Source organism: Lissotriton helveticus, chromosome 12 (genome assembly GCF_964261635.1).
Source record: "Lissotriton helveticus chromosome 12, aLisHel1.1, whole genome shotgun sequence".
Classification (NCBI taxonomy): domain Eukaryota; kingdom Metazoa; phylum Chordata; class Amphibia; order Caudata; family Salamandridae; genus Lissotriton; species Lissotriton helveticus.
The window spans coordinates 897861628-897884171 of NC_136073.1; the positions used below are offsets into that span (position 1 = coordinate 897861628).

General features: G+C 44.4%; 1 protein-coding gene across 2 annotated transcripts in view; it reads left to right on the top strand.

The window, feature by feature from the left end:
• PCOLCE (procollagen C-endopeptidase enhancer) overlaps nt 1-22544 on the top strand; it is a 234340-nt gene that overhangs the window by 183630 nt on the left and 28166 nt on the right. For both annotated transcript variants that reach the window (XM_078671253.1, XM_078671254.1), the window contains exons 3-5: nt 4632-4890; nt 21850-21974; nt 22403-22539. In XM_078671253.1, coding sequence (XP_078527379.1) covers nt 4632-4890; nt 21850-21974; nt 22403-22539 — 521 coding nt within the window. The remainder of the gene's footprint in view (nt 1-4631; nt 4891-21849; nt 21975-22402; nt 22540-22544) is intronic.

The following is a 22544-nucleotide window of genomic DNA, read 5'->3' on the forward strand; positions in this document are numbered from 1 at the left end:
CAGTAGCCCACCATGCCTCAAGGCCTGAACTTGCTAACAATCCACAACGGCAGGCCAGCCGTTCTAACTTTCGGGGAGGGTTTATTGATCTCCCACCGGAAGCTGGGCCCTATGTTATTATATTAGCCGGTGTCCCAGAATTAGACCAGCATTCCCAGGAGAACGATCCTTCCTTGAAAAATAAAGTCATCCATTGGCTTAATTCCAACAAACAGCTCCCCGACCGCCATAGAAGCAGTGTATTAATGGTACGGAGAGTGCCGTGGATAGGCCCCACGCACAAGTCTGTAGCTGGTGACTGTGTCGTGGTATCTTTTGCAGACCCCCACACAGCCCAGCATCTTTGTGCACGGCCAGCTTATGAAGCTAATTCCACTATAGTTGTGAGACCTCTCACTTTTTTCTATCCTCCTAGATACCAACCTGCGAAGGAGGGCTTATGGTCAATCGTCCGGAATGCCCGACGGCCAACTCACATGTTAGATGGACATAGCCAGCATAATTGGTGGCAGGGGGCACCCACCTCCAATATGTTTGGCTGCCTAGAGGAGGTCGATTGACTTGAGGGGTCTGGTGAAACACTGCCTATGATGAACCCTCCTCATTCACGGGGATTGCTCTTTCCACTACTTTAACACCACCTTGTAATGGCCTAACTCCCCCTAAAATAATTTTAGGTATAATTCCAGATCCTATTGATATCTTAGTTAAGACTGGACCAGAAGAAATGGGCCTGGCACTGACACCCCGTGCCAATGGCACGGATTATCCACTAAGAGTGGCCTCCTGGAACATTGCAGGGTTACGGGGACGCTTGCACAACGACGATTGGGCCAACTTTATTGACTCTTATGACATCGTTGTTTTCCAGGAAACATGGTCAACAGTCCCCTTATATAGGCTGGGTTATCTTAACTTTTCAAAACCCGCTATCCAGAGCTCCAAGGGAAGGGCCTCTGGTGGCCTTACTATTTGGATTAAAAACAATGTGGGCTTTCATGGTAAGGAAATCCTGGTAGAGAGTGCGGATCTCTTATGTATTATCTTGAGCAAAGCCAATACCACAGATTTCCTCTTGGTTGATGTCTATGCCCGTGGCTGTCAGGGTGGGAGAAAACAAACCGTCCTGAATGACCTCGATCGACTTTTTAAGAATTCTAAAGCCGATCAGATTGTCATTGTTGCAGGAGACATGAATACATCCTTTGAGCCCATACTTACCTTGGCAGAGGATGTGGGTTCTGAGGAGGATATAGCCTGGAACATTCCCCCGTTAACCATCACCAAGGGAGTTAGGGGCACTGAGGCAGCTTTATATTGGCTGGGTCTTTGGTTGGAATGGGGTCTTCGGGCCGTTAATGGGCGCACACGCTCCGATAGTTTAGGGACAAATACCTTTGATAATGGTCTGAGCTCCAGCCGCATCGACTACATATTGATCAATATTGAATGTTGGTCTATTGTACGAGATATGGTGGTAGAGTCCCGACCAGAGAGTGATCATAATCCTCTTTCACTCGAGATCTTGGTCCCCGGCTTGGGTGCCCCAGTTAGGGGAACTAATTGCCTAACGTCAGATGTAGTTCTGTGTGACAACAGACGCCGAGTAAAATGGTCCAGGGTTTTAGATGACCCAGCACTTATCTTTAAGATTGAGGAGAAGGTCCGGAGTGTGTGGAGTAGGATGTCACCGCTATCCCCCTCTGGGGACGTTGATCCCACAATTACCAATCTCCTCGTGGAGTGTTTTTTGGGTCTTAAAAACCTTCTTACCAAACCCTCAAAGTCTATTATAGCTAAGGCGCACAAAAAATGGTACAACAAGAGCTGCAGAGACGCACACAGCAGCTTAATAGCTGCTGTTAAGGCCAGGAACATAGTAGATATTAGGACAGCTAGGCAGTGCTACAAGCGTACCCTTTGGGCTGCCAAGCGGGATTGGGATGATTCTTATTGGCTCGACCTCCTTAGAGCCTGTGAATCTTCTAACCTAACTGAATTTTGGCTGATTGTCAGGAGGGGAAGGACCTCAGTCGCCCAAACTCCCGACAATCATGTCTCAGCTCAATCTTGGGTGGAATACTTTTCGGCACAATTTAACGACCCAAGTATAGCACAGGACAGACCTACAGGTATCACGCAACCGTGTTCCGTCCCACAAATAGGAGATAGACTCATTTTCCTTGAATCTGATACTATACATGCCCTTGAGTCTGTACAGTCTGGCAAAGCCCCTGGCCTTGATGCTATTCCTGCTGACCTTTTCAAGCTTAATCCTGACCTATGGGTTCCCTACATCACGTTACTGGCAAACAATATAGTTGCAGGGGCTGAGATCCCCAAATCTTGGAAAGGGGCGGAAATCTTGCCAGTTTATAAGAAAGGCGACCGCTCCATCCCAAATAATTATCGGCCCATTAGTTTGATCGATTCAATCCAGAAAATAGTGTCAAGGATGATTTTAGTAAGAATTCAGGGTTGGATCGATTCAAACAATATACTTTCCCCCATGCAGGCAGGGTTTAGGTTTGGCACTAGCACCATTGATCAGGTCTTCCGGTTCTCTCTACTTTTTTGGAAGGTGGTCCTTTTGGGTGGCGGTGTAATATACGCTGCTTTTGTCGACCTTAAGTCGGCCTTTGACTTAGTCCCAAGGAAGAAGCTATGGGAGGCTCTTAGATTAATGGGCCTTCCATTAGAGCTTTTGAGCCTAGTTCAGCGTTTGCACGAGGACAATTTCGCCCAGGTAAGGTGGGGTAGCCAGGGGCAGGTGACCGAAAGCTTCCCTGTACAACGTGGGGTACGCCAAGGCTGTGTCCTGGCACCCACTCTGTTCCTTTTGTTTATTAATCAGGTGGCCCAATATTTTAATAACTTACAGTGCGATGCACCAACTTTGGGTGGTCGTAAGTACCCCATGCTTATCTTCGCAGATGACACCCTCCTCCTTTCAAAAACAAGAGGTGGGCTTCAGGTAGCCCTTAATAGATTCTCAGAGTTTTGTAAAATAAACGACTTGCAAATAAATGTTGATAAAACCAAATTTATGGTTTTTTGCAAGAAAACCCCCCCCAATTGCTCTGTCACCTTAAACGGTGTTCTAATTGAGCAGGTCAAGGTCATGACATACTTAGGGGTGACTCTTGATCACCAACTCAATTGGAACCCCTAATTGGAAACGTCTAAACTTAAATTTAATAGGTTGGCTGGATGTCTGGTTCATGAACAAAAGAACTCTTTTACTAAGCGCATTACTCCAGCCCTAAAGATCTACGAGGCTAAGGTCATTTCTGCAACCCTATATGGAGCTGAAGTCTGGGGCCACAAAGACCTTTCATGCTTGGCCGCGGCGCAGAATAGGTTCCTACGGAACCTGGTAGGTCTCCCGCAGTCTGCACCTATAAAACCTTTGTTGTTAGATCTTGGCTGTAGACCTATCAACGAGTTGGCCCAATATCGCCTAGTGGCTTTCTGGCGCCGCCTTTGGACCACCCCTGAGCTTAGCCTGTTCTCCCAGGAATTAGACGAGATCATGTCTCTGTGGGGTGCGCAAAAAATACCTTGGCTTAGGGAAGTTAAAAACATCCTACACATGATGGGCCTTCCTGAGCTTTGGTCCAACCCTGGGGGTCAATCTTTCCGTCAAAACCTGAGTTTAAGGCGCTTTTTTGGGCCTGGAAAAAATCTCTTTTAGTAACACAATCCCTGGATACAAATCTAACTGGATTATTCTTATTGCATAAGGTTGCTCCTTCCCTAGAGCAGTATTGGGATTTGATTTCCAAGGTGTTAGATCGCAAACTATACCATCAGTTCCGCACTGGCACCTTGCCTGTCAATTCCTTTACTGCTAAATGGGATACGAAGACAGTAAACAAGTGCTTCTGGTGTCCGGATCAGGAAGAAAGCGTTGGTCACCTTTTCTTTGGCTGTCCTGTTTATCAAGCGCCTAGAGGCAAATGGCTAAAACCCATATGTTCATCCCTGAATTGTAGTGGTTATCGAGATGCACTCACAAAACTACAAGTTCTAAGATCAGAAATAGTGGTGGTTTGTGTTGCTAAATTTTTGGGATGGGCCTGGCTGATCCGAACCAAGAGATTGAGTACACCTTTGCATTGATTGTTCTATTCAGATGTATATATTTTTATCCTTGTATGTTGTATTGTATTTCTTCTGTTCCAGGGAATAACCAGTGGATTTTTATATTGTGTACGATTGTATATTGTCTTTTATGAATTTTTTTATTCGAAATAAAGACCAATTGACTGACTGAAATATATATATATATATTTTTACTGTTTTTTACTGTTATTACCTCTTGTGAGCATGATATACAACCATCAGCACCCCCCGCTGCCACGGCTTGCATGCGCGGGAACCTCCTGCCTGTAACATTGTATCTGTGTGTGTGGGGCGTGCCCAAAGCAGCCACAATCCATCATTCACTCAATGGAACCAGCTGATCCTACAATGGTACATGTAGACTTCACTAAAAAGGAACATGTATATATCACTGACCTGTTACACAACGACACCGTATATATTGATAAATCACAGTGACTGTCGACAAACCCATGTTCTTCCTTTCGTTTCGTGGTTGCCTCATCTGTTTTTCTTCTCTCCTGCAGGTACCCGAGGGGCAGGTGGTCATGCTGTCTTTCCGTGTATTCGACTTGGAGTCTGACCCCATATGTCGCTACGACTACCTGGATGTCTACAACGGGCACTCCACCATCACGCAGCGACTGGGCCGCTTCTGTGGTACCTTCCGTCCCGGTGCCATACTATCCACCAGCAATAAAATGATGCTAGAGATGGTGTCCGACGAGGGGACTGGCGGCAGAGGATTCCTGGTGTGGTACAGCGCTGGCATACCCCATGTCGATGGTAAGCCACCATCCATCCATCCTCCACTCTGGGCCCATTGAGAGAGGTTTTTTCAGCTTGATTTTCCATGTAGACCAGTTTTTGTACCACGCAAAGTTCACTGTTAAAAAGCTATTTACACAAATTCTCAAAAGATCGGCTACAGCACATATATATGGCCTTTCACATGGACAGGGAATTGGCAGGAGGTGATGCTCTGACGAGTACTCAACACAGGTTAAATAAATGAGACAAATTCCCTGCTCACAATAGCACCAACAGGACACGCCATGAGCATAGTGTAGAACAAAGTGCGTAGGTTCAATGATTTAAAGACTTCAAGCCTGATTTAGATCTCGGCGGATGAGTTACTCCATCACAATGGTGATGGATATACCACCCGCCGAAATATAAATCCCACAGGATATAATGGGTTTATATTCGGCACCCGGGATAACCGTCATGGTTGTGCCAGAGTAACCCATCCGCCCACATCTAAATCAAATAATTGTCCAAGAGAACATGGAATTGTGACAGTGAGAAAGCTTAGAAACACAAAAGCGAGGGCCAAGAACAAACTTGTCTAAACTATGCAACACATTCCTGTCAGCACACAGAAGACTTTTTGGCCACCATACTGCCGCCTGACATACTGACCCAAAACAGTCCCAAAGACACCATGAATCAGATGGAATCAGGGTCATTCGGCAACCTGGGCAGACACTGTCCATCTTACAGCGCCCAGATACCCCCAGGCTGACAGTGCTGTGCTCTACAAATGGTTGATTGCATGATTGACCCATGTTCTCCATGTTTAGCACTGGCCAAGTGCATGAGTATTTTAAGAACACCCTTACTCCTGTTTACAATGGTTTGACAAAAAAAGAAACATGAGTTCCCATACAAGATATGTTCCAAGTAATCGAAAGCTAATGCCGACTCACCAATATCCCTAAATGGTCCAGATTCTAGTAGCGGAACCGACAAATCTTTATTGGTCAAAACAGTGGTCAGTGTTGGGGAAACTCACCTAGATGCCAAAGAGATGGACCTGTGCTTGGCTCATTGTCAGAAGGTAACTGAGAATATCAATACCTTCTTATCGTTCTGACGTGTGTCCAGTACAAGGCTCCAAGATGTCATCGTCTTTGTGGATGACTTCCAGAGTGGCATGCACCATCGTATTCCTGCCTTGTGATCTCTCCTCTCCTGTTCAGAAACATATCCCAATCTGAATGAAACAATTGCTTCATATTGAAAATATGGCCTGCCTGACTTACCGCTTGGGGGCTCCAAACAGGTATGAAATGACTGATGCTTAGAGTAGACCAGGTAGATGTTTTTGCATGATTGTGGTTGTTTATTCAATATTTTCTCAGTCTGAATTCCTCAAAGATCATGCCAGGGTGCCCTTTGCTTCCTGGACAGCTTGCCTCTTACAGAGAATTGTTTGCATTTGAGTTTCTCCATCTGGTTCTGATGTTATGGTTTTGTTGATCTGTAAATCTTTCCCTGAGTTTCTTTGGTACACACGTTCCTGTGGGTGGGATATCCACTTTTTGGAAAAAAACAAAACTAAAAACAATAAGCAAAGAATTGCCTGGCCGGGAGATCCACCGGTTCTGCAGCATCTTCGGCCACGTCCCAATTTCCAGGGCATTTTGCAGGGCGTCTCGGTGTGAGGAGTGCTGGGGGAGCCCCACACATAGACTGCTGGATGTTCTGGGGGAGTTGGAACTACTGGGATGGTGAGTATACACAACCCCTTTTCTCTCTGCTTCAACGTGGCTCGTGCTGGGCAGGTGTGGCAGGGATGCCTGGTGAGTGGCTACTTGGCTGGCATGTGCTGGAGGCTGTGTGGGAAGTTGGCTGGCTAGATCACAGTGGTCAGAGTTTGAGGATAGTGCAGCTAGTTGACAGGCCCTTGATTGGTAGAGGCTGAGGGTTGAAGAAGTGATTTGACCAGTTGACACTGGGTGAGGGGCAGGCATCCTCAGTTATTTGGTGCATGCCACGTGTGAGGGTGGAAAGGTGGTTGGTTGGTGTAGAAGGAGTAGAGGCGAAGGAAAGGCAAGTGCTTCGCGGGCTCGCATGGGATGGCGGGATGGGGTTAGGCCGCTGTCTCACTGGCTTATGGTGGAGGGTCAGATGGTTGGCCAGTCATATATGGGAGAAGATGTGTAAATTTGGCATGTGCTTAGGGAGCTGACTCCGAGAAAATATGGCTGACGGGCTTATTGTCTGCAGCGGTGCAGGACTGGGCATCAGATTGGCTGAATTATTTTAGGCAACCATGAAGAAGGAGTTGGTTGGCCATCTCACACTGTGCAGAGATATGGGTTGGAAATACGGCTGGTTAGCTGATGCTAGGTAGAAGTTCAATTTAGGGCAGGCTTTTGGCAAGCATGTGCTGGCAGGAGGAGCTGGCTGTATGATTGTTTGGCTGGCTCCCACAGGTGCAGGAGCAGTGTTGGGTAGTTTTGTACTGATGTCAGTTGACTAGTATGTGCTGAGAGAAGGTGAGTGTTTGGGAAATTCAATTTCTGGCTCACGTAGGATTGAGGTGAGCTGTCAGACAGGGGGTTACAGGCTGGCTCAAGCTGGGAGGAAGAGAAGAGTCAGGCAGGTTGCGGGCCGACTAGCGCGGAGCACAGCAGCAGGATATGGGCTTTTATTGGTTAGCTCATGCTGTGTGGTGGCGGAGCTTTGGAATGTATTTGGTTAGCTCCCCTTGGGCAGGGAAATAGAGCTAGATTATTCTTTGGCTGACGGATGCTGAGTGTTGGTGTAGGGTTTGGTAGACAAGGTAGTCTGGCTTTGGCTGAGTAGATGTCTACGGACGCCGCTGTTGGCTGGTCTGTTCATACTCACTGAAGGTGTTAGTTTGAGAAGTAGTCTGGCTATCTACTCCTGGGTGGAGGTTCTGGTCTCAGCAGCAGATTTTCAAGCGTGCACTGGGCAGAGGTGGAGGAATAGCCAGTTTCTTTAGTCGACATGGGCTGAGCAGAAATGCAGTGTTATGGCAGCTGTTCAGCTGGCTTAAAGTAGGCATTGGTACTAAACTGAGATGATATTTGTCCAGCTAGTGTAAGGACTGGCAGGTGGTTGGCTAACTTGCGATGAGCAGCAGTGCAGGTCTGGGCAGCTGATTGGCTGGCTAACACTTTGCAGAGGTACAGGCTGGATAGTTGGTTGGCTGGCTTGTGATGAGCCGCAATGCAGGTCTGGGCTATTGATTGGCTGGCTAACACTTTGCAAAGGTACAGGCGGGATGATTCTGTGGGTGGCTTGTGATGAGCCGTGGTGCAAGTTTGAGCAGTTGATTGGCTGGCTAACACTTTGCAGAGGTACAGCCTGGATAGTTGGTTGCCTAACTTGTGACGAGCAGCGGTGCAGGTCTGGGCAGTTGGTTGGCTGGCTAACACTTTGCAAAGGTACAGGCTGGATAGATGGTTGGGTGGCTTGTGATGAGCCGCGGTGCAGGTCTGAGCAGTTGATTGACTGGCTAACACTTTGCAGATGTACCGGCTGGATAGTTGGTTGGCTGGCTTGCACTGGAGAGAAGAGCAAGAGTGGGCAAATGAATGGCCTGTCACCTAGTTAGCCGCTTTGCACGACTGGCTTAACCTCAGCATGGCAACTGCATAATGAGTCGTCTCCACAATTGGTTATTGGTCAATAAATGACTGTTCTGAATTAATGTGATGTCAGTAACCATTACAAAATGCAAGGTTTGTTTTGTGATTATCTAACTAAATAATCCTTTATTTGCTATGTTAGAAACCTCTCTAAACCAAATACATCCTTGCCACAAAGTGTAATCATTCCATAATACAATTAATACCATCTCTAACAGTTTGACCATGGTACTTTAATTGCATATACAGTGCTTACAACCCCTGATGAGGGGTTGAAGTACTTGACAGGCATAGCACACTCCGCCCTGGTTCAAAGTTTGTGGTTGAGTGGCTATTAATTATTGTTTCAGATTTATTGGTTATTGGGTTAGTCTTGGGTGACATATTGAGTTAACAGGAGTTAGGTGTAATTATCAGAGTGGGTTCATGCAAGTGGAAAAAGAGGGGAAAGGAAATTAGGTGGAGATATTGTGAGATAGCAAGTAGAGGGTAAAGAGAATGAGAAATTGTGATTTATAACAGTGGAATGAGAGAGGTTAGAAAGATTTTGGTAATGCGCGAATGGTTACTCAGGATTTCCTGATTTGTAAGGAGGTTACAGTTCCTTTTCAGGTCTCGCCTGTCAATGCGCTTGCGAGAATATAGGTGCTTAACCAGAGCTTAACCATCGGGGCGATTCCATGCAGTGCCCGTGAAAAGCGCGTGCACATCAAAGCCATCTGCCTCCCTCCCACAGGCATCCCCCAGCGTGCGCTCTGCCTCAGGCATTTCTCCTCCCCTAATTATTCACGGCCGGCCGTACTTTCACTTTCACGGCCGCCAGGCCGTGTCTCTCATTTCTCCTCCCCCCTTCCCCCCTCCCCACAGCAATGCCAAGAGCTTGTCTTTCATTACAGCTGGAATAATGTATTTGAGCTGCCTCCGTTTTGACTAATTTGCCTTACCCGGACAAATGCTATAGTTGTCACATTTGAAAAAGTTTAAAGTATTGGCATTGGAAATGACAAAGCTATTAATTTTGATATTTTCAAGACCAACACATTAAAAAAAATTGTCATTTACAAAACCAATAGCTCCAACTTTTCTAATGCGAGACCTATTGCATTTCCAATGCTTGTTCTGAAGTATAGTAGAGAGTAAGGCCGGCCGGCCGGCATGTGATACAGTAGGACACACGCAGAGGCACTAAGACCTGCACAGAAGGAAAAGTGAGGAGAGAAAGGCAGGAGAAAGGATAACCCCTGGGTATAAATCAGGCTATGTTCATACGGGAGTTTTTGAAATGTTGAGGAAGAATGCAATGTGGGGAAGTATAAAGAGGAGAAACGAAAGGCTGAAAGTTGATTACCTGTGGGCAGGTGATATAACCTGGTTCTTCCTAGGTTGTTCTTTTTGGCTGCTGAAGGTGGGAGTGTTGGGGCTACTCACAAAGGTAACTTACATTTATGTAATTTAGACATGAAAGTATACTCTTACACATTCGAGTACTTTACTAAGGGGCCTATTAGGATGGCGGACGGACCTGCGTCCGTTCGCCACCCCCGAGGTGGAGGGACCGTCCGCAGGGGCAGCGGCGGTCCCTCTGGTGCAATTAGGATGTGACCGCCTGCCCCTTTGTGCACCCTCCACCCCCGACACCCTGGGGGCCCGCAACGAGCCCCCAAACACCAAAGACCACATGCTTTTCCACGGCGGAAAAGCCGCTGTGGAAATGCATCTTTCAATGCACATCGTAATTTGGCTGACGGTGTCTTGCAGACACCGCCACCAAATAGCCCTCCAAACCCCGTGGATCAGCGGCGGACGGACCTGCCGTCCGCCGCTGGTCCCACCGCAATCCCACCGCATCCTCCAGGCTAGCGGGGGCTTCCGCCGGCCCGGAGGATGCGGATTCAACGCCATCCTAATCGGCCCCTAAGTTTGGATATTCACAGAATCGGAGTGTAAAGTTACTAAAAGTGTAGATTAACATGTATCCACCCCTTAAAAATTGGGGTGGAGCCAAATTTACAAGTGTAAGTTTCTATTGCCAAAAAGAAGCAGTAGTACATCCATCACAACGCATAGTCAACCACTGGCACTGCAACGTCCTCCATAGCCTCTAAGTCTCTCTATGTAAAGTGTAGGGAAGACTAAAAAAGTTTAACTCAAAATAAATTAGGAAAAATATTTATGTTAAATATTATTGTATATTATTTTTATATATTTATTTTAAATGTAGACTGAAAGAATCAAATGCTATAGCACTATTAACTAAATTTTGAATGATATTTTTAATTAATTTAACCATATTAACAAATTATTTTTCTGAAGTTTAAATTGAAAAATGAAATCTCACCTGAAAGTGAATTATTTTATTATGAATTAATGATGATTAAAAGTAATGTATAGGGTTAAATAAAAGTAATTTAATTATATTTTATTAAAACGAAAAGTTACATTCATTTTTAAATGCAAAAAGGTTGCTAAAACATTTTATAATTAAATAATACATCTTTTATTGGTATGTATTTTAACATTAAATGTAATTACATTTACTTTAAATATTTTTAATAATTTAATTTTATATTATTTCCCATGGGGTTTTATTTTTTAGTCCCTACCTGTTATTTTCTATAAGAGGGTGTTGCACTACCAGTGGTTGGCCATGTGTTGGGCTGGACTTACTCCTAGCTCTGAGATGGAGTCATTTACTACTATTTTGGTTCCTTTTTTTTTACAGAGTTTTATATAGCATGAACTTGTCCCGAAGGTATCGGGTATCAGAGCGCTTTACACGAGCACCGTTTGGGTTACATGAGGACACATTCATTTTTGTTAGGCACGGGTGCAGTAACTTTAGAAGTGCAATTTGTGAATAGCAATATGCTTACATCTTTTGTAGTTGGATGGGTACACGTCCCTCCCTAAATCCCTTCCTATCCTACCCTAATCACCTCCTTCCTCTTTCCTAATTGCCCCCTCTTTAGTCTTAAGTATTACTCATTTTCATATACTCAGACATGAGTCCCTTGCTCACTGCTCCATCAGGATTCAAGCAAGCCGGGCTGACGACACCTGAAATGGCAGAAACCGGTCCCCGGAAGCTTGTCTCCTTTCTGGTGAAGAATTGGCTTGGTAGTTTGGTCTGCCCTGTTCCCATGATGCACTGGGCCAGGGACAGACTAATTTGCATATAGCCAGGTTCTGAGCTGGGATGGGGCAGTGAGTTAATAACGGTGATGGATCAAGCCCTGATCTTTGGACTGGGTAAGAGTGGTCTGCTTAATTCAGACGCTCTGTTCATCACCACCCCCTTTTCTGAATTACTCATTTTCAAGCCACTCCCCTAAATCCCACCCACATTTACTTCTAAAAGGTTTACTTATGATTGGAGAATCCACAGTCGGGCAGAGATCTCCACAGTGGAAGAGAGTAGAGAGGCAGAGGCACGTGGGGTCGAAGAAAAGTTTGAGATTTTTCACATTTGTGGCTACTTTTGTCTGGTGTTTTTCTGGTGTTCAGAAACATATCCCAATCTGAATGAAACAAGTGCTTCATATTGGTCGTTGAAAATATGCCGACATGACATCCTGCTTAGGAGCTCCAAACAGGTATGAAATGACTGATGCTCAGAGTAGACCAGGCAGGTGTGTTTGCATGATTGTGGTTGTTCATTCAAAATTTTCTCCGTCTGAATTCCTCAAAGATCCTGCCAGTGTGCACTTTGCTTCCTGAACAGCCTGCCTCTTACAGAGAATTGTCTGCATTAGAGTATGTCCATCTTCTTCTGATGTTATGGTCTTGCAGATCTATAAACCTTTCCCTAAACTTCTTTGGTACTCTCTTTTTTGTTGGTGGGATATCCCCTTTTTGAGGGAAAAAAAACCAATAAGCAGGAAATTGCCTGGCCGGAAGATCCACCGGTTCTGCAGCATCTTTGGCCGTGTCCCAATTCGTCCCATTTCACTTGGCCAGAAAGATAGGGTCCGTATTTCAGTTTTTGAAGCATTCAGCTTGAGGTGAATCCGTGTCGTCCATTGTTTTACCGCCGTCCTTTGTTTTACAGCTATGTGGAAGATTTTTAGTTTTGATGTTCCTGGGTTCTTAGACCTTTCCAGTTTGATAACTCTCTGTGTGTTGTCTGCATAGCTGTAGCAGATGAGCTTGAAGCTGTTGATAAGGTTTAGTAGTGGTTTCTTGTATATGTTAAAGAATAAAGGCGAGATGACACATTCTTGTGGAATTCTTGTTTTTATGTTTTTTTATTAGAAAGTCGGTGCATGAATCAGTTATGATCTGTTGTTAAGGTAAGAGGAAATCCAGTTGAGAACTTTGCACATAGGAAGTAACGTGTTCTCGTGAACTGTGCATCGTCTACGAACAGCAGACCTGGTATTTTGGAGCCAGCAATTTTGGGAGCATCATTTAGACAGTTCTTTAGTAGGATATACTTTCTCCAATGAATAACAGAAATAATGTATGGGCAAGGGCACACCCTTGACGAACACCACGTCCAATTGGAAAGTTCTCTGTGATTCTTTCCATAAGTTTGCTGAGGAAAGAAACATTGGAGATTGTTCTTAGGTTGTTGTGGTCTTTAGTGTTCAAGTTCTTCTCAAGCAGAGGGCATATGTATACTTTTTTTAATATCTCTGGGAATGTTCCTACTTTAAGTGCTATTTCTGACTGAGATAAATCCCAATGATGGTTGTAAGATCTTTTTGAAAATATGTGGAGGGCTATGATCTAAAGGGCAGCTGGCTGGGATGCTAGCTTTTAGTAGGTCTTCAAATTCTGAAGTTGTAATTTCTTGGAAGGCTGCTATAGAAAGAGGTTGAGCATCTGCTGGGAGTGTTGATGCTCTATAGAAAGGGAGGAGTTGTTTCTCCTGGTTGTTATATATATATATCCAGTGTGTCAGCTTTGTTTAGATAATTCATTGCTAGTTTATTGCAGAAGTCTTGTGAAAGTGGGGTGGGGGTTTTACAGCTCTCTGGATTGTGAAATTCTGATGTAGTTTATAGAGTTCCTTGGCAGGGCATTTGGCAAAGTTGATGCTGCTTGAGTGGGTTTTTTTTGGCCTGCTTCATATATGATTTGTACATTCTGTTGTATCTGGGTGGAGCCATGTTGTCTTGGAATCGAGCCATCTGCATTAAAGTGTTAAGAGTTGTCCTTTTTATTTTTTTCGGCTCTTTATTTGCCTTCTTCTTTTTGTCCTGTTTAAAAGTTGTTTTAGGATTAATATGTTGAAGGTGGATACATGCGTAGAATTTTCTATTGAGATTATTGTTTCAAGTTGAGTAGTTGTTGTAAGGTGAATCCAACTCGTTTGCTCAAACTTTTTTTCATTTCAAGGCCATAAAAGCACAAAAATAAGCAATAATAAAACATTAATAATCATAGTGCAAGAAATACATTATGTAAAAGCAAATGCGCCTAAAAACAACATTAAAACTGTTGTGTGAACAGAGAAGAAGGGTTCAGAATAAAATGCAACAATAAGAATGCACTTTTTGATTTGTATGCGCACATTGATAGAATAACACCAGCTATTTAGCCATTTAAGGTGCTAAGTTTAGCCCTTGTTATCCACATAGCCAAAAGGTAGCAGGAGAGTGCAAAAATCATCAATGGTTTACTACAGTCTGTTTCTAATATCTTTGGGTAGCATTATATTCTCTTATCTCCAAATTCGGGCAGGGTGGTAATATCCAATAATGCCTACTAGCTAAGTAGGCTGGGCAGAACAACATTACATGTTCTAGAGACTCCTTAGAGGTCCCACAAGCTGGGCATAGCTGTTCATCCACCAAAGGGGATTTAACCCATTTGGTAGTGAACGCCCTAGGGGCAGGGTCCCATTGTGAAATAGCTGAAAAAAGCACCTCGATTGTGAGGTTCGATCTCATCCATGAAATCTTCTCTAGTGAATGAGCCTTAACTTAAGAGAAAGGCATCGGTCAGAGAGCCGTGCCGGGCATTTGAGTGTATTCTATTAGGCAATCTCGGTGCTGCCAATATACTAATTTAATATTGATCTTAGAGATTGACCTAGCCTCTCTTGGGGAACTCCACAATGATGGTAGCCCGATCTCCCCCAAGGTGGCTTTAATATGTTTAATCCGAGGTATATCAGTAGGACCCACCAGTCTGAGTATTTCTTCTACTCCATCTCGGCATGGGTGGAGCTCAGGAGTGGCCCAAATCCTCCTTAAGGAGAGGATTGAACGGAGACCAACTTTGTCCGAAAGGAGTCTCAACCCCAAGTCAAGACTTAATGGCAACAAAGGCGTACTTATACCGACACCCACTAATGTTCGCATGAATCCGTTTTACACCAATTCTAGCGGAGACGTCTAGATGATCCCACAGTTCCGCACCATACGTGACCATCCCCAGGGCTTGATAGTAATAGACCTGTAGTGCCGGCTGTGGGCCAGGTTTGTAATACTTTCTGCTACTTGCTCTAGTCTTTATCTGTGCTGCATAATGTGTGCCTGATATCTGAGCTGCTCTGTTAATGTAATGCCCAGATAAGTGAATGTCTGCACTTTCTCCAGGGGTTTCCCTGCCAAAGTCGGATTTGACCTGGATGTGCAACCCGGGTTTATTACCATAAATTTGGTTTCGGTCTCGTTTATTGCAAGGCCCCGCACTATGCAAAAATGTTCAAAGTGGTCCAATAATATTTGAAGGCCCACGGGTGATTTGGAAATGAGAAGGGTATTGTCGGCAAACATAAGGGCAGGAACCCTCATGTCTGCCAGTATAGATGCTTCATTATCACCCTGATCTAGATGCTTTATAAGGCCTTTGATGTAGCGTGAGAATAACGTGAGGGCAAGTACCCACCCCTGCCTAATCCCTCTATTGTCTGGAAATGACTCTGTAAGCTCACCCGCCTTCCCTCATCTAACCTGTGCATAGGTATTGTTGGCTTGATAACACAGGCAAGTTTTTCTCGACTATGTCTGCATCAATAGTCCGAGCATCTAATTCCCTGGCGTTATTAGGCCGGTACAATAGGAAAATGTGGTTGGATATTGCCTCATATCGATAGCCTTCCACCAGATGTCAAAAAAGAGGCTGAGAAAATACTGCTGGAGGGCAAACGTTCCACCTCAGAGATAATATATTTGGCGATGGACATCACTTCCACCGGTTTCGGCCAACTGGCCGGGTGCAGCAGTTTTAAGACATCAGGAATGGCTGAAAGTGACAACATTCAGACCTGAAGTTCAGACCACGATTTTTGACCTACCTTATGATGGGGAGGAACTTCTTGTAAAGCATATTGACGAAGCTTTACAAGGGATAAAGAAAGATACGGACACTGCTAAGGCTCTTGGTACTCTACAGTATAGACATATGTCTTTTTGTGGTGAATAGGGCAAGGTTCAGTCATCCTACAGGGGAGGCTACCAACAGTACCAGTATCACACTTATACCTCTTCCAGCCAACAATATAGACCACAATTTGCCCATAGCAACCACCTGGAGATACCTACAACAAGTACTCTCTTAGAGAAAAGGCAGAACGACAGAACAAGGATACTAACCGTCGCCAATGACCTTCCACCACTGCCGGCTGTTATTATCCCACTTCCCTCCAAAGTAGGAGGAAAAATTAGCAAAATTGTTAACAAATTACACAAGATTGTTGGGTCTTAGACTTAGTACAATTTGATCATTCTCAGGAATTCATAGAACCCCCACCTCTAACCCCTCCACAACCTCTGGTTCATAAGCATTTACACCTCTCAAGTTTGGAGATGATTCAAAAGGGAGCAATAGAAAGCATTCCATTTCACCAGAGGATGAAAGGATTCTACTCCCATTTCTTCTTAGTTTGCAAGAAGTCAAAGAAGTGGAGGCCAATTATAGATTTGAGAAATCTAAACAAATTCCTCAAGTTCCACATGTTCACTATCCAGGATGTGTTACAGCTTCTCAACGGAAACGGCTACATTGCGTCCTTAGACCTTCAGTATGCATATTTCCACATACACAAGAAACACAAAAAGTTTCTCAGATTCGCAGTAGCCGGCAGGCACTATCAATTCAGAGTATTGCCTTTCGGGCTTCAATCAGCTCCTCACATTTTTACAAAAGGCCTAGCACCAGTAGCAGTATATCTCAGGCAACATCACCACCAAATGTTTCCTCGCCTCGACGTCCGGCTAGTCAAGACTCCTAACTGCAATGCTGCACAAGTATCTACCAAGACCTGTCTACACCTCTTCAGTCATCAAGGTCTCACCTTAAATCCGGAAACATCAGTCCTCCAACCTTCCCAGCGACTAAATTTCTTAGGATCCATCCTGGATACTAACTTAAACAAGGCTAATCCCATCTTGGAAAGACAACAGAGGTTAATGACTGTGGCAAACCGCGTACAAAAAATAAAGTTTATTTTCGAACGCCTTCACAAGTATCTCCTGAGCATGATGTCCTCTTATATTCTTCTCATCCCTCACTGTCGCCTACACATGCGTCCTCTCCCGGAAGCTCTGAACATCCAGTGGGTGCAGGTCAATGGAACATTCGACAACTTGATTCAAGTAACTTCACCCATGGTTTCCTCACTACTCCGGCGGACGCAGCCTCATCATCTGTCACAAGGCTTACCATTCCTGCTGCAAGCCTCTCCCCTGGTGATAACAACAGATGGTCTCTGGAAGGCAGGAGAGCTTTTCTACAAGAACCTTGGATCAGCGGCAAATGGCCGCCATCTCGATAGAACCTTCATAAAAATCTTCCCGAGCTAAGAGTGGTGTTCCTTGCTCTACAAGCCTTCTTGCCCAGAATAAATAATTCCTCGTTGCTTCTCTGGACAGACAATACTACAACATTGCCCTACTTAAACAAGCAAGGGGAACTGATTTGGAACTGGTCAATTCAGCACAAGGTCTCACTAATAGGGGAGTATGTACCAAGGAACCAGAACATCAGATCAGACAATGCTAAGCAGGCTACAAACATCCTGCTACAAGTGGGAGTTGAATCAAAGCACTCTACATCGAATTTTCTCCTGCTGTGGCAATGAAACATAGATCTGTTTACAACTTGCGACAACGCCAAATGCCAAGTTGGCATCCCAACAGGGATCATGGGGGAATGCCTTTTCAATAGCATGGTAAGACGTATTTGCCTACATTTTCCTTCCATTTCTCTCCTTCCAAGGGTGCTAAAGAAGATAAAAGCGGAACCCTGAACAACCATCTTAATAGCCCCAGCGTGGCCCTGCCAACACTGGTCCACGGAACTCCATCTTCTTATCAGTGCAACCTCCGATATCCCTCAAACCAATTCCATTTCTATTAATGAGGAACCAGGGACAAGTACAACATCCAGACCCCGGTTCTCTGAGGTTATCTGCTTGGCTCCTGAGTCCCAGGAGTTTCAACACTTAAAGATCCCACAGGAATGCAGAGAAGTCCTATCTCGGGCTCGAGCGGACAGTACCAACAAAACATACTCTTTAAAATGGAAAAGATTCTGTATTTGGTGTAAATCAGCTGAGGTGCACCCTCTCTGGTCATCCTCAGAGGAGATTTTGCCGTACCTCCTACATCTGGCACGTACAGGTTTGGCTCAAGCTTTAATCAAAGTGCACTTAGCGGCTATCTCTCGCTTCCAGAGATCATCTGAGATCCCATCTTTATGGTCCAGCAGACTGGTAAATCAATTCCTTAAAGGATTGTTCAGGACCTTTCTGCCTGCGAGAACTCCTCCTCCTACATTGCAACTCATCACGGTGCTTGCTCAGCTAATGAATCACCCATTTAAACCTATACATAGAGCTGATCTAAAGTTCCCATCCTGTAAGACAGCTCTGCTCCTGGCCCTTCCTTCGGCAAGAAGGGTTGGCGAACTTCAAGCTTTCACTATTCCAAAAACATTATTACAGTTTAAACACGTATTGACCCGTACGTCAATCTTAAGTTTTTCCCTAAAGTCCCCTCGGACTTTCATCTTAACAAACCGATTGAACTAAAATCTTTTTTACCAAATCCTCAAATGTCAGCTAAATGTGCTTTGCATTCCTTGGATATCAAAAAGGTACCTACAATTTTTTTTGTTTTTGTTTTTTTGTAGAGTTTTATATAGCGCGAACTAGACCCGAACCGAATCAGGTATCAGAGCGCTTTACATAGCACAAGTTACGTTTTTACATGAGGACACACACTTTCATTTTTAGGCACGGGGAGATTAAGTGATTTGCCCAGAATCACAGGAGGTTTTGGCGTCGTTACCGAGACTCAAACCCAGATCCCCAGGTCCGAGGTCGAGCGCCTTAGCCGTTAGGCCAACTCCTCTCCCCTCAATTCTATCTGGACAGAACCAAATCCTTCCTCAAATCCACTCAATTGTCTGCAGCTTACAGCGCACCTAGGAAAGGTTTCCCTCTAACAAAGCAAAGCATCTCCAGGTGGATATCTAGTGCAATTCTTCTCTGCCATCAACAGGCGGGCCAGCCGCTGCCGTCACAAGTCTGTGCTCACTCTACTAGAGCCATATCTACGTCTGTGGCGCTGTTTGCCGGTGTGTCCCTATCAGATATCTGTAGGGCAGTAACCTGGAAGACACCACAGACGTTCACTAAGCATTACTGCTTGGACTCTGCAGTCATGAGAGATGCTGCAGGATGACAAGCAGCGCTGAGACATCTTTATTAATGAAGGTGAGCCTTTCTTTGCTTCCCACCATCCATTTTTTGAAGCACATTTTCTTTTCCTGTTTAACATGTATTTATTTACTAATATATATATATATATATATATATATATATATATATATATATATATATATATATATATACATATATATATATATATATATAATATAATATAATATATATATATACATATATATACACCAAGAATTTTTACATATTGCTTGTATAATTATGTGTGTTTCTTTATTAATTACATGAGGAAATGTGCTAATTACTGCTTTTTACTCTGATTCAAGCGTGTGAATCTATGAAAGTTCCAATACTGGTGTAAGAAAATAGGTTGCCTACCTGTAACTGTAGTTCTCCAGTATCGGAATCTTTCATAGATTCACATGCGACCCACCCGCCTCCCCTGGAAAGGCTCATCTTTAAGTCTCTCTGTTACTTCTATTTACACGCACTGTGCTTAAGAAAATCTGAGGGACAAGAGCTTCTCTCAAGAATTTTCTACAGGGTGGTGTTATCTGATTGGTTGTTTTCTAAGTTTTGTCCTTTTTTAATTAAGAAAACAGATATGTTACTTAATAATGAGGTCATACGCCTATAAGTCCTATGTCGTTGTGACATTACTTTCTAATATGTACCGGGGACTCCCATCTCGACGACGGGTGATGATTCCAGGATGAAAGATTCCAATACTGGAGAACTACAGTTATAGGTAAGTAACTAATTTTCTTCAGTGGCAAATGTTACATTATACATGAAAAAGCTTTGTGATTGAGGCCCTGGACTAGTTGAGAGCTTCTTAATTCACTTCTTAATTGTAAGGGACATCACCCGTAAAGTCTACACCTTCACTCTACAAACTAGATTTCTCAGTAACCCGGGAGGTGTATGGTTAATAAAGCATATTTCACAGCATTTTCATTGCACCAGGGACTACCAAGGACTACACAAGACAGACGGCCCCTGTGGGCAAACCCTCTTAGCTAGAACCTGGGATGCCCCTGGACTACCTAATCAAACCTTTCTGAAATAATGTACCGAGTCAGGTGGCATTAAACACATTCTCATTCGTATGACAACCAGGGGTTGCGCGAGGTGGAGGATGTATGGGAGACATTTCTATTCAGAAAAATATAAAGGACATAATTGCAGTGGAATAGTTGATGAATAATTTGCATCAACTTTGATAGATTCACATTGAGATCTCATTACACTTCTTTCACATCAAGGACCTGGTCAAAGAGCTGAGCGGCTCTTCCAGGGCTTCTGAAACTGGCCCTTGGCATCACTTTCATGCCTGGTGAATCCCTCTCACTCACGTCCTCTAGAGGAAAGCAGGCATCATGGCCTGGTCAAAGAGCTGAGCTGCTCTACCAGGGCTTCTGAAACTGGTCCTTTGGCATCACTTTCATGCCTGGTGAATCCCGCTCGCTCACGTCCTGTAGAGGATGGCAGGCATCAGAGACGGGTCTGAAGTTCATCACAGGTCACTTGAGCTAAGTGAAATCAAAAAACTCAAAATCTTTCAGTAGAGTAATGTTATGGTTCTTTATGCTCTCCATCACAACGGCGACTGATATCCCGTCCGCCATAATATAAATCCCATAGGATATAATGGGATTTGTATTTTGGTGAACTGTTGTGACCGTTGCATCGGAGTAACCCGCTCACCGACATCTAAACCAGGCCCTAAGTCTATGATGGAAAGTCAATGAACAAAGATGCAGTGAAGTGTAGGATTAGAGGGACTCTTTGAACAGTGAATCTCAATAGAAATGTGTAATATGTAAAGTTGCTGTAAACTGGTATCCCTAAAACCTGGCAAACATTCACTATTTATGTGGCCAAGGAGCTCACACCTTGTCCTTTGTCTGAGGCAGCGAGCAGGGTGGACTTAGGTGTTGTGAATGGTCATAGGGATTGTCAACGACGGCGAAAGGTTTAATGTAAACCACATCTCTCCAGGTCTTATAAGAGCACAAGGTACGAAGGAAGCGACAAGAGCAGACATCTTCCCCAAGAACAGAGGGCTTGTATGAGCAGCAGCTGGGTCACCATAATACAAAGCCGGCGTGAATGAAAAAGATGTGTTTTAAGCTTCAAACCAGCATTTGGGTCTCCTTACTAGAGCATATGAGTGAGCCACAGCGTAATAGCTCGTCAGTGCTGCTTTCCACAAGTTTAATTTAACTATTTTAGTTTTGTTTGCATTCAGTGAAATTTAGCAGGAGACCTTCTTCAAAAGTGTGAAACATCTCTGGACTGAACGTCAGTGAACTCACCTACAGAACTACACATACTATTCACTTGCACCCTGGTCTCATATATGAAACATACTGTGACTGACTGTTTGTAAAGTATTCATGTAACAGCTACTGAAATGTTGGCTTGTAAATGTGCTGTATTTATTTATTTGTTGTATAAAGACACTTCTTTCTCAGTTCTATATGGGCCTTGAGCCGTACATTGTTTGACTGCATAAATGTCCATACAATCAATATAAAAGTGGAAAAGAGAAGAGGTTGGAGGTGGACCTGGTAGAAGTTCCTCCGCGAGGAGGTGTGGCGTCTCTAGGGAAGTCAAGAGGCAGCCCAAGGGACCTCCTAGCCCCACTAATATCCCAACCCTGGTGTTTAGAGCTGGATGTTATTTTTAAGACATTCTCTTTTGCAGAGCACCAGTTTTGTGGGGGGAAGATGGAAAAGCCCCAGGGCCACCTGAACACCCCCAACTGGCCAGAGAGTGACTACCCACCCGGCATCAGCTGCTCCTGGCACATCATCGCCCCAAAGGAAAAGGTGAGTGAGCTCTCGTTACGAATAGCACATTAGACCTACCTTATTTTTAATCCGCACACAGAACTTGATACCGTAGATCATAGTCGCTCAGCCTGTGTAGGCAGCCGACGACCCTTTCGGATTCCTAGCAGACACATCTGATCATTCTCCATGGTTTATGATTTCTTTCATTCTACTATGAATGACACTTTGGGGTTGAAACTATTTAACGGATTGATGTAAGTGTAACTTCTAATCTCAGAATGACCTCAAGGTGAGGAGCTGGTTGTTTGTGTGACCCCAAGACCCACTTCCAACTGCTTACCTCACATCATGTCACCGTGAAATGGCCAGTGGAGCACTGACAGGTCCCCTGCTAGGGGGATGTTCTAGTTTACAGAGTTGGTGCACCAAAGTACCATGAGCTTTGTTTGTGTTGACATTTCTAGGTAATTGAACTCACTTTTGGAAAGTTTGATGTAGAAGGTGACACCTACTGCCGCTATGACTACGTTGCTGTCTTCAATGGCGGGGCGAGCGACGACTCGAGGCGCATTGGAAAGTTCTGCGGGGACACTTCACCCAAGTAAG